Below are 12953 nucleotides of genomic sequence, written 5' to 3' on the forward strand. Positions count from 1 at the left end.
GTTTCCAACGTTCTGTGGTTCTAAGAGTCTCCAATCACTGAGGTTCTGTGATACCGGCCCTTTCCTATTGTCTTTGCCCTTACTTCTCCCAATCCCGGGACTTGGGAAGTAGGGCAGTGGGCGGAGAGGGCTGGGCTGCTGTCTTGTCATGGCCCACATTCCGAGCTGGCTGTGGCAGTTCAGGGCCCCAGAGCCAAGCTGCAACCAGGATACCAGCCTCCAGGGCCCAGGCCTGCGTCATCTGAGTGCCCTTGGCAAGGGCCACCTGGGGCAGGCACCAATGCTGCGCCTCCAGGTAGAGGAATGGGCAGGGCCAACTCTGCTAAGGGCAGGGGGAAATGGGAAGCTGGAGGGATCTCCTCCAGGCTTGCAGGACAGAGTCCCAGGCCCAGATCTGCCCCCAAGACGGGTGGTCCTAGAGCCCCTCAGCTCCATCAGCCCTTTCCTCAGTTTTTGCAGGAGCAGGACTGCGGCCAGGCTGGTGGGCTGGGCAGGGCTGGTGGGAAAGAAGTATCAGTGGTCTCTTCTGGAATGAAGTACATTCTTTTATTAGCACAAAACACCACCAACCCAGCAGCCCCACGGCCCAAGAATAAGTTAAGGCACAGAACAGGCCAGGGGCGACTTTTCCAGGCCTGTGTATTGGGCAAACTTCCTGAGCAAACTTCGAGGGGTTGGGGGCTCCAGGGTCCCGGAGTTCTTCCCTGGAGATGAGGGAGCCGGAGCGGACCCGAGGAGCGCCTCCTGGGGCCGCTCGGAGACGAGGCTGGATACCGGCTGCCCGTCCGAGGTTCACTTCTCGAAGTAGGGCAGGTAGAAGAACTGGAAGCCCCGGTGGCCCTTGACGGCGCAGTAGATGAAGATCACGTGGTAGACTGCGGGGCGGGGCCGGTCAGCGCCGAGGGCCCGCGCAGAGCCCAGCCCGCCGCCCCCCGCCCCCCGCCCCCCCCCGGCCCCGCCCCGGAGCCCTTTCGCACCTCCGGGAACCAACAACAGGAAGCCCGGCACGAAGAAGATGGCGCTGGAGACACCTGCAGCAAGAGGGGCCGAGTCAAGGCTGGGGGCACGGGGCGGGGCTCACGGGTCACTGCCTGGGCAAGTGTCACTGTCCGCGGTAGAAGGGGCCGTTTCCTGCTAGGAAGGCGGAAGCAAACTTCCTAGGGGCCTAGGGACTCGCGGGTCCCCGAGGAATTCTTCCCTTGAGGGGGACCCTCGCTGCCTGCGGAGGTAGGAGGGGGGGCTCACCTGGCGAGGGGGCCACCTCCAGTCCCACGGCGATCAGGATCAGCACTGCACACAGATGGAGCCGCGAGGGTGAGGGCGGGAGGAGGGGGCCGGCGCCGGGGCAAGGGCGGGGTCCTCCACCCACAACCCCCAGCAAGGCTTAGGCCCTAGCAATGGTATCCTCAACCTGAACTGAAGGTTCCCTTGCCATAGACCCTTCCTGGGAAGCTCACCAAGCTCTGTGTTTTCTGAGCAGGGCCCCTGGTAGGCCCTGGGGAATGTCCCAAAAAAGAGATTTTTCTCTGCTCCTTGGTGTGCTCTTTCAGTCAATCAACAAATATTTATGGAACACCTGCTGTGTGCCTGGTACTGAGAATCCCACAGGGAAAGGCAAATGAGGTCCCTGCTCTCATGGCCCTTCCTGGTGGCGCAACCAACAAGAACCTCCAGGCTACAACTCCGGGGGGCTCGGGATCAGACTGCAGGAGGGCCAGGTCTGGCAGCACTAGAGCCTGGGGCATCAGGGAGGGGCTTCTTGGAGGCAGTGGGCCACTAAGCTGAGCAGGGGCAGCAGTAGCAACAGCAGGTAACATTTAGTTACCACTTACCAGGTGCTGCCAGGCACTGGGCTAAGCTTGTTACCTGCACTGCTTTATTGTCATTGTGACTGAATGAAAAAGATATGATCATCCCCATTTCACAGAAGAGGAAACTGAGGCAGAAAGCTGCATTCAGAAGGAGGAGGCAATCTGACTCCAGAGGCTGTGGGGATCGTGCAGGCAGAAAAGGAAAGGAGTGCTCTAGACAGAGGGAACAGCATGGCAAAGTTCCTTCCCATGGAAGGAACTTGGGGCCTTCTAGGAGCTTCCTGATTTTGCAAGAGTGGAGAGGCAAGTGCCCAGGCTCGAGGAGTTTGGCAGGGCCTGGAGACCCCGGCAAGGGACGTGGACTTTGGCTGAGGACAGTGGGTGTTGGGGAAGTCATGGCTGGATCAACTTTTCAGACCCAGAGAGCCTGGGCCCCCAGTTAGAAAATGGGATTGGGGGGAGTTAGGGAGCTGAGCTCTGTAGCAAGGTCGGTGATATAGCATGGAGGCTTGAGGACCACCATGGACTGCTATGGGATTTGTGCCCTGCACAGAGCACCTCAAGAAGAGTACACATGGGGACTGATACACTACTGACCACCTTGGCTTAGGGCTGGGGGCCCTGCCCACTCAGAGGAGGCGTGTTTTTCTAATTCCTGCAAAGGCACTTTACATGTCTAAGGTGGCCTCCAGGTAATGTCCGTGATGTGGGTTTAAATCCCAGCCCATCCACTTCCCAGCTGAGGTCTGAGCAAGTCCCTTCACCTGCCTGAGGCTCTGTCCTTACTTCTGAACTGGGATGGTATTAGTGCTTGCCCTCATGGGTACTGAGAAAATGAAAGCGGGTAAGGCAGGTGGCCAGTGTGACCAGTGCAGTGGCTGCTGGAAAAGCAATATCTCCCCCTGCCCCCAAGACGCCCAGAGATGAACTAAGGCTGCTGCTCAGCTCTCTAGCCAGGGGACTTAGACCCCTCTGGAGGAGGAAGAGCAGCAGCCACAGCTGGGCTGTCCTTACAGGCCCCTCTTGACCCCACCCCTGTCCTTTCTGGGGATCCTGAGTCCTCAGCCCCATAGACCGAGTCCAAAAACATCTGGCTGTGCGATCTGTCCGCTCTGGGCTTCGGTTCCCCCATCTGGGCAATGGATGTGCCCAGCGAGGGGCAGGGACAGGTCCTCATCCGCACTCAGACTCTGGAGAAGGGGAAACGACAGGTGCCCTGGGGACCGGGTTGGCAGGGATATCCCTGAGCACCTGTTCCTGTTCAGGTTCACAGCCCTGCCTCTCACCTGCTGCGTGACTTCCATAAGGGGGGAAATAAGCCTACGTTGCACCTGGCTCCAAGCAGACAAAGAATAAATGGCAGAGCGGTTACTCTTCTGCTCCCTGATGGATTCGGTGGGGGTAAGTTAGGAAAAAAGAAAAGAAAGGAAAGAAGGAAAAGAAAAGAAAACTTAAGTTTAGAGCACTGAACCAAGTTCCATTTCAATTATGTGTAATTTCCTGGCTGTGTGACCAGGAGGCTGGGCCTGCTCCTCCCAACGCCTCAGTTTCTTCACCTGTAAAATGGGGGTGGGGTGATGGTAGCCAGCTTCCTCCTCAGGATGCAGGGAGGCTCGGTGTGCCAAGGGGGATGCACAGCTGGCACGAAGGGAGGATGGGCCCCTCATGGGGGTAGGCAGGGGACCCTCAGGGCACTCACCCAGCCCCAGCAGCAGGAGCAGGAAGGAGGCCAGCACTACCCGGCGGTTCTTCTGGATCAAAGGGTGCTGAGTCCAGCTGGGTGGCAGGAGAGCAGGACAGGTATGAGAGGTGACACGAGCCCAACTCCCTCCTGTTACCCTTCCCCCACCCAGAGGACCGAAGGGGAAAGCCCGGGCCGCCTGTTCTGGGGGCACAGAGCGCAGGGAGCTTGAGCAGGGCCGGGTCTCACCTGCAGCAGGCGTGGTAGGAGCGCTGGGTGGTGTTGCTGATGGTGCTGAAGGACCACTGCGAGCTGCGGATGGACGTTCGGCTGGAATCCCTGCAGGCCATTTGGGCCCAGTGAGAGGCCGGAGAAGCAAGGAAGGGGTGGTGGGGGATGGTGCAGGGACTACGGCTGGGTGTTCCTGCGGGATGGGGGCACTGAGAGGAGACAGGGTGATGAGGAATTCAAGGTCTGGGGTCTCTGCAGGACTCAAGGTGGAGAAAGGCTGGGGAGCCAAGCTAGGAATTCCTGCAGGACAGGTGACCTGTGGGAAGGTAGGGGCCAGAGCAGGCTGGAGGGTTTCTTCAGGATAAAGAGACTGGTGGGGGTGGGTGGGTGGGTCTGGCACTGGGGTAGGGTGACCCTTCAGGACACGGGTACCCATGAGGGGAGTGGGGACCAGGCTAGGAATCCTTGTAGGACATTGTGAGAGAGCTGGGTGATCTGGGTGGAAGACTGGCCAGGGACCTGGGGCACAAGAGCCAGGAGCGGAGGTAGAGGATGGGTCCCCACCTGGCCCTGACCTGGTGCTGACTCCCCCATCCGGCTCCGGAGAGGCCTGGGCTCCGTCCTCATCGTTCTCCAGGTTCTATTCCAGAACACAGGGCTCAGAGAGGTTACTGGGCCCAGGCCCTTCCTCCTTCCCCCTCAGGGAGAGGAGGAGAGCAAGCCCACACAGCTGTTGGCCTGGCTGCCTGACAGCTGCTCACCTCGCCCTCCACCCTCCCGCAAAACGGGTTTGATGATTCACACAAACCGAAACCCAGGTAGGATGTGGGTGCTGGGGGCTTGGGGGGGCTACGCGGTGGCAGGAGCCACCGGGGCTGGTTGAGGGCTCCTAGCATGGGTCCCAGAGCCAGGAGTTCTCCCAAGTTCGGGAGTCAGGGTGGAGCTTTCAGAATGGTATTTCACAGGCCCAGTATGGAGGCTCTGGATTTGGGGTGCCAAGGAGGGGCAGAAGCCCATGGTTTCCAGGTTTGGGGCACAGAAATCTGGTACAGGTCTCCAAGAAAAGGACCCTAGAGTCGGTGGAAGTCCTCTAAGGCGAATGGAGATTTCCAGTTCAGTGGGAAGTCTGCATCAGACGTACAGAGCGCTCTCCAGCCCAGGGGGATAAGGGGCGGGGGAGGGCGGGTTAGGTCAGTATCCAGGAACTGGTGGGAACACCGGGTGGGATTTCCAGTTGGGGCCAGGAGACTTGCTCCCGGGTTCCGGTTCTGAGCTCTCCAGTGGTGGCTGGGGACCAAAATCGGAGCTGAGAGGGTCTGGGCTGGGCCCTGGATCAGTGGCCTCGCAGGCTGGGGCCTCTAGACAGATGTTCCCGTGAGTTGGGACTCTCCAGGGTCCGGCCTGGAGTCCCGCCCGGACCCGGGCTGGGGTTGGGCTGGGCCGGACCATTCACCTGGTAGCGCAGCCGGGACTGCTTGTCCTCGTCGGCCACCTCGAACCGGGCCCGGCGCTCGAAGTGCAGCGGCCCGAAGCGGGCGACCCCGCTGAATTCGGGCCCCGGGCCCGCGTCCTCCAAGGACAGCTCGAAGGCGTCATCGATGCTGAACTGGGGCCGGGCGGCGCTCATGGCCCCGGCCCGCTCAGGCGCCCCTCGCCGCCGCCATCCGAGCCCGCCGGTCCCTAGCGCCGCGATCCCGCCCCCGCACGCAGGCCCCGCCCCGGGCCGTAGTCTTGGGAGCGCGACTGTCCGGCGCCCGGGCCGAGGCCCCGCCCTCACGTAACGGCCCCGCCCCTGCTCGCCGACAGCAGGCCCGAGCTGCCGAGCGCCGAGCGGACCAGTGGACGGGGCCTCCTTTGGGGACCGCACAGGGGCCGTGGCGCCTCCCAGCGGCCGCCTCCGAGCCACAGCGGGCGCTGTACTCGAGGCAATCCCTGGGTCTGTGTCCGGGGCTTGGAGAGGCAGCCAGACGCCAGCCGCCCAGGCCCAAGATGGGGCCTTCTGCATCCCAGCCCGCGCCTCCAGGGCCAAGGAGACTCCAGGGTCCAGACTGTGTCCTCACCTTGACTCACCGCGGATCTGCATGGGATGGGTAGACTTACCCCCGCAGATATGGAAACTGAGACTCAGAAAGCTTATGTGGCTTCTGCTCCTCCAACCCAGTCTCTACTCAGCAGCCAAAGTGATCTTCTAAAATATATCTGATCTTTTTCTCTGTGTGTTATTTTTAAGAAAGGTTTATTTGAGAGAGGGCGCCAGGGCGCGAGCGGGGGTGGGGGGCAGAGGGAGAGAGAGAGAAAATCGGCAAGCAGACCCCACTGAGCGAGGAGTCCCAGGTCGCCTGATCCCAGGACTCAGAGATCATGACCTGAGCAGAAACCAAGAGTTGGCCACTTAAGAACTGAGCCACCCAGGTGTCCCTCTCTGTGTGTTATTCCTAAATTTAAAAAAAAAAAAAAAAAAAAAAAAAGGGCTAAGTCGTCTGTATAAAACTGTCCCTTGGTTTTCCATTGTGGCTGAGGTCTTTCTGACTAAGGCCCACAAAGCTGTGAACGCTCCGGTCCCTCTATCTATCCAATCTCATCAAGCCTCCTCTGCCCCTCCTTCACCTACCCTCTGCAGCACAGGTCAACCTTAGGGCCTTTGCACTTGCTCTATACCTGGAAAGCACTTAACCTGGCTCTTTCACAACTGGGTCTTTATCATCAGTGTCCCTGTTCAAATGTCACCTCTCATGGGTTCCATCCCTGACTACGCCATCTAAAGTCAGCTTCACATTACACAGCACTTGCCTAAAGTTAACTTATTTTACCTGGTTTTACTCACCACTGTGTCCACAGTGTCTGAATGAATGAATGAATGAATGAATGCTTTGAACTGAGTGAGTGAATGCTTTGCCCAAATCCCAAATGCTCACAGGTGGTGGAACTGGGGACCTGGCATGCTGGCCCTCCACTGCCCACGCTTCATTCTGCGACCTCACGGACAGAGTCCTACTTCTCGGTTTAGGACACATCACTGCCCTGAACCGGGGCCCTCTCAGCGTGGGCAGTCAGCCTCCGTGCATCCCGCTCGGTTCTCTACACGTGGCTCGGCTGCCGCGTGCATGTTTGCGATCTACAGGTGGCGTGTATAAAACTCCTTCTGCTGTTTACGTTTTTGCATTTGTACACCCCACACTCGTGGTGTCTACACGTCTCTGTTTCTTCTGCCAGTCGCATGCGGCGTACCACGTTGGACATCCAACACTTTTATTATCCACGACATCCTTCGGCGAGGCCCGCTTAGCTCGGTCTCAATGCCCCGTCGCATCAGTGTCATGAACACCTTCACGCTACCTTCTGATGGACAGTGAGAAGATTCTTGAAGTAGGACTGCCAGGCCATAGGGTACAGGCCCCCTTGACTTTACAAATGTATGGATTGTCACACTCACCGTGAGGGTTCTGGTTTTCTCTTAGCACTTGGTAGTCCAGCTTTCAAACGCTTACTAGTCTTACTAGTCTGATGAATCTAAAAGGGTTCCTGATTTCCATCTGGGTCCTCTGACAACTGGGGAATTTGAATAGCTCTTCATGGACTTGGCAGTCGTGGGGCTTCCCTCTTCTGTGAACTGCGTTCATATCCTTTGTCCATTTTTCCTATTGGGTTTCTGGCCTTCTTTCTGCCAATCTGCATGTCTATACATGGGTAAGTATCAATCAATGCCTTGGTGTTGTGCAGATCTCTTCCCCGGTTTGTCTTCTTATTTGTCTAAGCTTCCCTTGGTTAACAATGCTCTGAGTCCTGGGATGGAGTGCTGGCTGGGGCCCACGTCACTCATGGGCTTCCTCGGGGAGCACGGCCTTGGCTCCTGCTGGGTCTCAACCAATGGATGATGGGGGCTCCAGGTACCAGCGCTGCCCAGAAGTGGCTACTGGGATGGGCCTCGATTTCCTCTCTCAGGCCTAGCACTCTCCCTTATTGACCTGCAGGGGGTGCCCCAAGAATTCTCCCCGGGGCTCACTTGAAAAACCTGCTGAAGAATACCTAGGCGTTCAAAGACTGTCTGCCTCAGGACACCCGTCCTGTTTGGTGGCTTCTGTTTCAGCTTCCTTTCTGGCCCATTGCCACATAGGCCTTCTCCAAATGAGGCTGCGGGGGGGGGGGGATCTGCACCCCATGCCCTCTTCTGCTCCGTTCACACCATGACAACTCGAATTCCTGTTCTCTCCACATTCCTCTTGGAGGCCTTCTCCAATGTGAGGCTCAAACTTACTACCCTGAGATCAAGGGGTTGGACGCCCTACCAACCGAGCCAGCCAGCCTCCCCAGGAGAGGTTTAAGCTTAACTTTTCCTCAAGGGTCAGCCCTGGTATGACTTTTTGTCAGAAATGGGTTAAACTGGAAGGTGTTTTGTTTCTGTCTTGAACGGGTCAGCCCAGAAGAGTTTTTTCTTTTTTTTTTTTTCCAGCATTCCTTACTTATTCTCTTTCCAAACCTTAGTCTTCAATATTTACTTTATTTTTATTTATTTGAGGTAGAGAGAGAGAGGGAGAAAGAGAACACAAGCAGGGAGGTGGCAGAGGGAGAAGCAGACTCCTTGCTGAGCCGGGAGGCTGATACAGGGCTCCATCCCAGAACCCCGGGATCATGACCTGAGCCGAAACACCGATGCTTAACTGACTGAGCCACCCGGGTGCCCAGGCATCTCCTGTGTTCTTACAGAGCACCTAACATAAGCCCTCTTACCTTGAGGCCTGCGATCTCCAGCTGATCTAGAAGTGTGTTTCCTGAGGGATCATCCCACCCTTCCTAAGAGTTTAATCACCTTCTGGCCTTGTTCTCCGTCAAAGCCAAGGGGCAGCTGGGCATGACACACCTGTTGTGTAAATCTAGGATCTCCTCGTGGTGGTACTTGGTATTCCTTAGCTTCCTCTAAATTCACATTCAAGGCCAGCTCAAAAAAACAAACAGGAAAATCCTGGGAACACACACGGAAAATAGAAACTCTTTCTGTTTGGTTTCCTCGTTTTTCTCTGCTTTGCTTACAAGTCACATTGGGCTGGCTGATGGCTGGCTGTATCACCCGAGTCGTGCGTCTGGTCCGAAGCTGGGGACCACAACCTGGTTTGTTTCGTGGACCAGGGGCTAGAGGGCTCTGGATTCCCTCACAAGGAGTTAGACATACAGTTCAAAGTCACTTCAAAGACAAAGAGGCAGATCGAGCCATTTGAAAGCAAAAATTTACTGTGTTTTCTTTCAGAGTTCTGTGGATTTACAAGAAAGGAAGGAAGGAAGGGAGGGAGGAAGGAAAGAAGGAAAGAAAGAAAGAAAAAGAGAGAATGGATCAAAGTTTACAGAATGCTCAGTTCAAGCTAAGAAGGCAAAAGGGGAGAGCTTGCGGCCACTGGGTACTCCCCCAGCAGATGCACAATAACATCTGAAACTCCCCCAGATTTGTTTCCTGCTTTCAGGAGGTGACGTTCCTTTACTCGCCATCTCTCACCATATACTTGGGTTGCTAGTCACATGACTGCAATGTGACAGAGGTATTTTGGGCTTGGTTTTGTTTTGTTTGCCCCGGTGCTGTAAAATGAGATTTCCAGTTCGTTTCTGAAAAATAACTTGGTCAATACATTCATTTTATTCTGCTTCTATTTTTACACCCAAAGACTAATTAAAAGAAAAAAAAAAAGGATCCTCAGTTTTATAGGTTCAAGCCCATCAGGTTTGTGCTGTTTGAGTTTTGTTTGAAGTGTTTCCTCCTCCCAAGATCACAAAGATATTCTCCAATGTCACAGTGTCCTGGCCTGATAGTTTTATGATCCAGAAAAGTGTTGCAACAAGGTAGTTCACTGACTCTAGAGGCCAACTTCACTGGAATTCATCCCCTCCTTACTAGCGCTGGGATTCTGGAAGGCCAGGACGAGGGTAAAAAATTTAAGGGGCCATTGAAAGACCAAGCAAGATCAATAATACTTTAACACACTACTTTTAAAAATAAAATTTAAGGCAAAAATACACGATGAGCAAAATATCAACATTTAACTTTATTTATGATTATTTTAAAAAGCTTTTGTTTATGTATTTATTTTAGAGGGGCACCTGGATGGTTCAGCTTCAGGTTAAATGTCTGACTCTTGGGTTTGGCTCAGGTCGTGATCTCAGGTCTTTGGACTGAGCCCTTGGGGTCTACCTGAGATTCTCTTTCTCCCTCTGCCTCTTCTCCTCTCTCAAATAAATACATAAATAAATCTTTATGTATTTATTTGAGAGAGAGAGAGAGATAGTGCCCGGGGGGCTGGAGCAGAGGGAGAGAGAGAAACTTAAGCAGACTCCATGCTGGGTGTGGAGCCCAGTGAGGGGTTCAATCTCACGACCTCGAGACTATGACCCTACCTGAAACCAAGACTCAGAGGCTTGACTGACTGAGCCACCCAGGTACCCCCAAATAAAATTTTAAGTAAAGACACGATTTGAGTTTGCGTGACTCACCTCACTCATCTCACCCTCGTCGAGCCTTGAGCAAGTTCTGCAAACTCTCCGTGCCTCAGTTTCCTCATTGTCAGGTGTAGGTAATAATAGTATTTCCTTCATTGCATTAGTTTAGGATTAAATGAGTTCATGCACATCAAGGAGCATAGCACAGGGCCTGCCATATATAAACACTCAATCTATATTAAGTACTACAATTTAAATTAAGATCCTTAACCCTACAGACACTGTCTCTGGATGTGGTACAAGAAGGGATCCATATTTATTTCACTGTAGGGTGAAGCAGTTTTCCCCAAATCACAGACCAATCAGTTCTTCCTCTTTCTAAATGGTGGTGCCACTTTCATCATATGTCAAGTATATGGTTGTTGACATATGTATCTATTTTAAGCTCTCTTTTGTGTCCTTTGGTCTGCTTGACTAATTCTCCGTATCACATGCTTTTTATTATTATGGTCTGCAGTGTGGTTTAAAATAGAACAAGCCACCCTCCTCACCGCCCCCCTCTGCCTTCCGGTCACTTTTTTCAAACTTGACCTAGGTTTTCATGCACATTTATTCTTTTATAGAAATATGACAAATTTTTTTTTCTATGTTCTTCAGAAAACATCTCAATTTTCACTGGGATTTCAATTATACTTCTAGATTAATTTCAGGAGAAGTCAGTTTCAAATGTTAAGCTTTTCAATTCATTAAAAAGGTATGTCACTCAAGTTATTCATGTCTTCATTTGTGTCCTGAAAATATTTTCTCTCCAACAAGTTCCAGGCTATGTTTTTACTTCCTAAATACTTTCTGAGTTTTATTTCTCTCATGAACGGTATCTTATTTTCTATTACACCTTTTTATTGGGTTATTGATAGTGTGAAGAGTATTATTAATTTTTCATAGCTTTATTTTATATACCTGTAATACTGCAGAATTCTCTAATTTGTTAAAATAGTCTGCCCATAGATTCTATTGAATTTTCTATGTAGCTGTAATTACTCTTACAATTTATTTTTCTTGGTTTATTGCTTTGGCCAGGACTGCTAATACTATGCTAAATAGCATTGTTGGTAGAGAGTGCTAGTTGTCTTGTTCCTGATGTTGAAGGGAATCTGAAACTTACTCCATCATACATAATCACATATGGCTTTTTATCAATCTGACAAGGTTCCTTTTTTCCTAACTGTAAGCTTTTGTTTTTGTTTTCAAAGATTTATTTATTTTTAGAGAGAGAGTGAGCGAGTGAGAGCAGGGGGAGGGGCAGAGGAAGAGAATCGCAAGAAAAGTCCCCACCACACAGGGAGTTGGATGCAGGGCTCAGTCTCACTAGCCTGATGTCTTGACCTGAACCGTAATCAAGGGTCAGACGCTCAACCGACTGAGCCACCTGGGCGCCCCACCTAACTGTAGTTTTTATCATAAATACTCATAAAACTTCATCAAATTCTTTTCCTGAACATTTTGAGATAACCACATGAGTTTTCTCCTTTAGTTCATTGATGTGATGAATGATTGATGATGTGATAAATGATTCTTACATTACTGGAATGAACTGTACTTGATCTTGATGGTTTTTTTGTTTTGTTTTGCTTTGTTTTAAGAAAGTTTTAGGGCGCCTGGGTGGCTCAGTCACCATCTGTCTTTGGCTCAGGTCATGATCTCAGAATCCTGTCCTGGGATGGAGTCCTGGTGGCGGGTACCCTGCTCCATACGGAGTTGGCTTCTCCCTCTCCCTCTGTTCTCCCCCCTTGCTTGTGCTCTCTGTCTCTTTCTCAAATAAATAAATATAAAATCTTTTTAAAAAGTTTAATTTTTAATTGTCAGAAAATACACAAAAAATTTACTATCTTAAACATTTTTAAGTGCACAGTTCAGTAGTGTTAAGTATATTCACATTGTTACACAACCAATCTCTAGGACTTTTTCATATTGTAAAACTGAAATTCTATACTCATTAAACAACAAATCTTCATTTGCCTCTCCCCCACCAACCACCATTCAACTTTGCCTCTATGAATTTAACTGTTCTAGGCACCTCATATAAATGGAATTATATAATACTTGTTTTTTTGTGAATGACATTCACTTAGCATATTGACGCATTTTTGTGCACACTAGTGGTTTCAATTAGCTTAATATTTCATTTAGTATTTTTTATATCTATGCAAATCAGTAAAAAAGGCCTATGCCTTTCTTGTCTTGTGGTATACTTATCTGGTTTGGGAATCGAGATTAAGCTAGCCTCAAAATATATTGGTCAGCTTTTCCTCTTTTTCCATTTTCTGGAACAATTCGTATAAGACACAAGCTTCAAAATTGCTTCAAAATTTGGCAAACCTTAGCTGTAAACTTCCTGTGTTGGTATAAAGCAAGAGCAAAAACCAGACCAAAAAAGCACATTTCCCTCTCACCTTGGAGGTCCCATCTCTCTCAGGGGACCATGTGGGCAATGAACCAGTGTGAATGTCTGAAGCACTTAGCACCTGGGTCAGAGGGGAGTTAGGAGGGTAGGATGAAGACATGACACAGGCCTCAAGACATTCCCCTTCCTGGAGTGGGGAATCCTTTAAACTGGGGGAAGAGGGGCGCCTGGGTGGCTGGGATATTTGGGCATCTGCCTTGGCCTCAGGTCATGATATCCAGGTCCTGGGATGGAAGCCCTGCGGAACCCCATGCCAAGCCCCATGTCTGGCTCCTGGCTCGCATCAGGGTCTGCTTCTCCCTCGCCCTCTGCCTCTCTCTCTAAAATGAATCAATAAAAAATCTTT

General features: G+C 51.9%; 1 protein-coding gene across 3 annotated transcripts; it reads right to left on the reverse strand.

Moving 5' to 3' along the window:
* Positions 1-676: 676 nt before the first annotated feature.
* TMEM134 (transmembrane protein 134) lies at positions 677-5428 on the reverse strand. 3 transcript variants are annotated; one of them, XM_032879647.1, is made up of 7 exons: positions 5177-5428; positions 4299-4363; positions 3742-3804; positions 3511-3587; positions 1246-1290; positions 978-1031; positions 677-875 (listed from the first exon to the last, which is right to left on the reverse strand). In XM_032879647.1, the coding sequence occupies exons 1-7, from the start codon at positions 5348-5350 to the stop codon at positions 793-795; spliced, it is 561 nt and encodes a 186-aa protein (XP_032735538.1). In that variant the 5' UTR covers positions 5351-5428; the 3' UTR covers positions 677-792. The 3 variants fall into 3 exon arrangements, with proteins under 3 accessions (XP_032735538.1, XP_032735536.1, XP_032735539.1); XM_032879645.1 differs by having other exon boundaries at positions 3742-3831; positions 5177-5427; XM_032879648.1 differs by lacking the exon at positions 1246-1290 and having other exon boundaries at positions 3742-3831; positions 5177-5427.
* Between the last annotated feature and the right edge of the window lie 7525 nt (positions 5429-12953).

Source organism: Lontra canadensis, unplaced genomic scaffold (assembly GCF_010015895.1).
Source record: "Lontra canadensis isolate GAN:19392208 unplaced genomic scaffold, GSC_riverotter_1.0 scaffold66, whole genome shotgun sequence".
NCBI classification, from domain to species: domain Eukaryota; kingdom Metazoa; phylum Chordata; class Mammalia; order Carnivora; family Mustelidae; genus Lontra; species Lontra canadensis.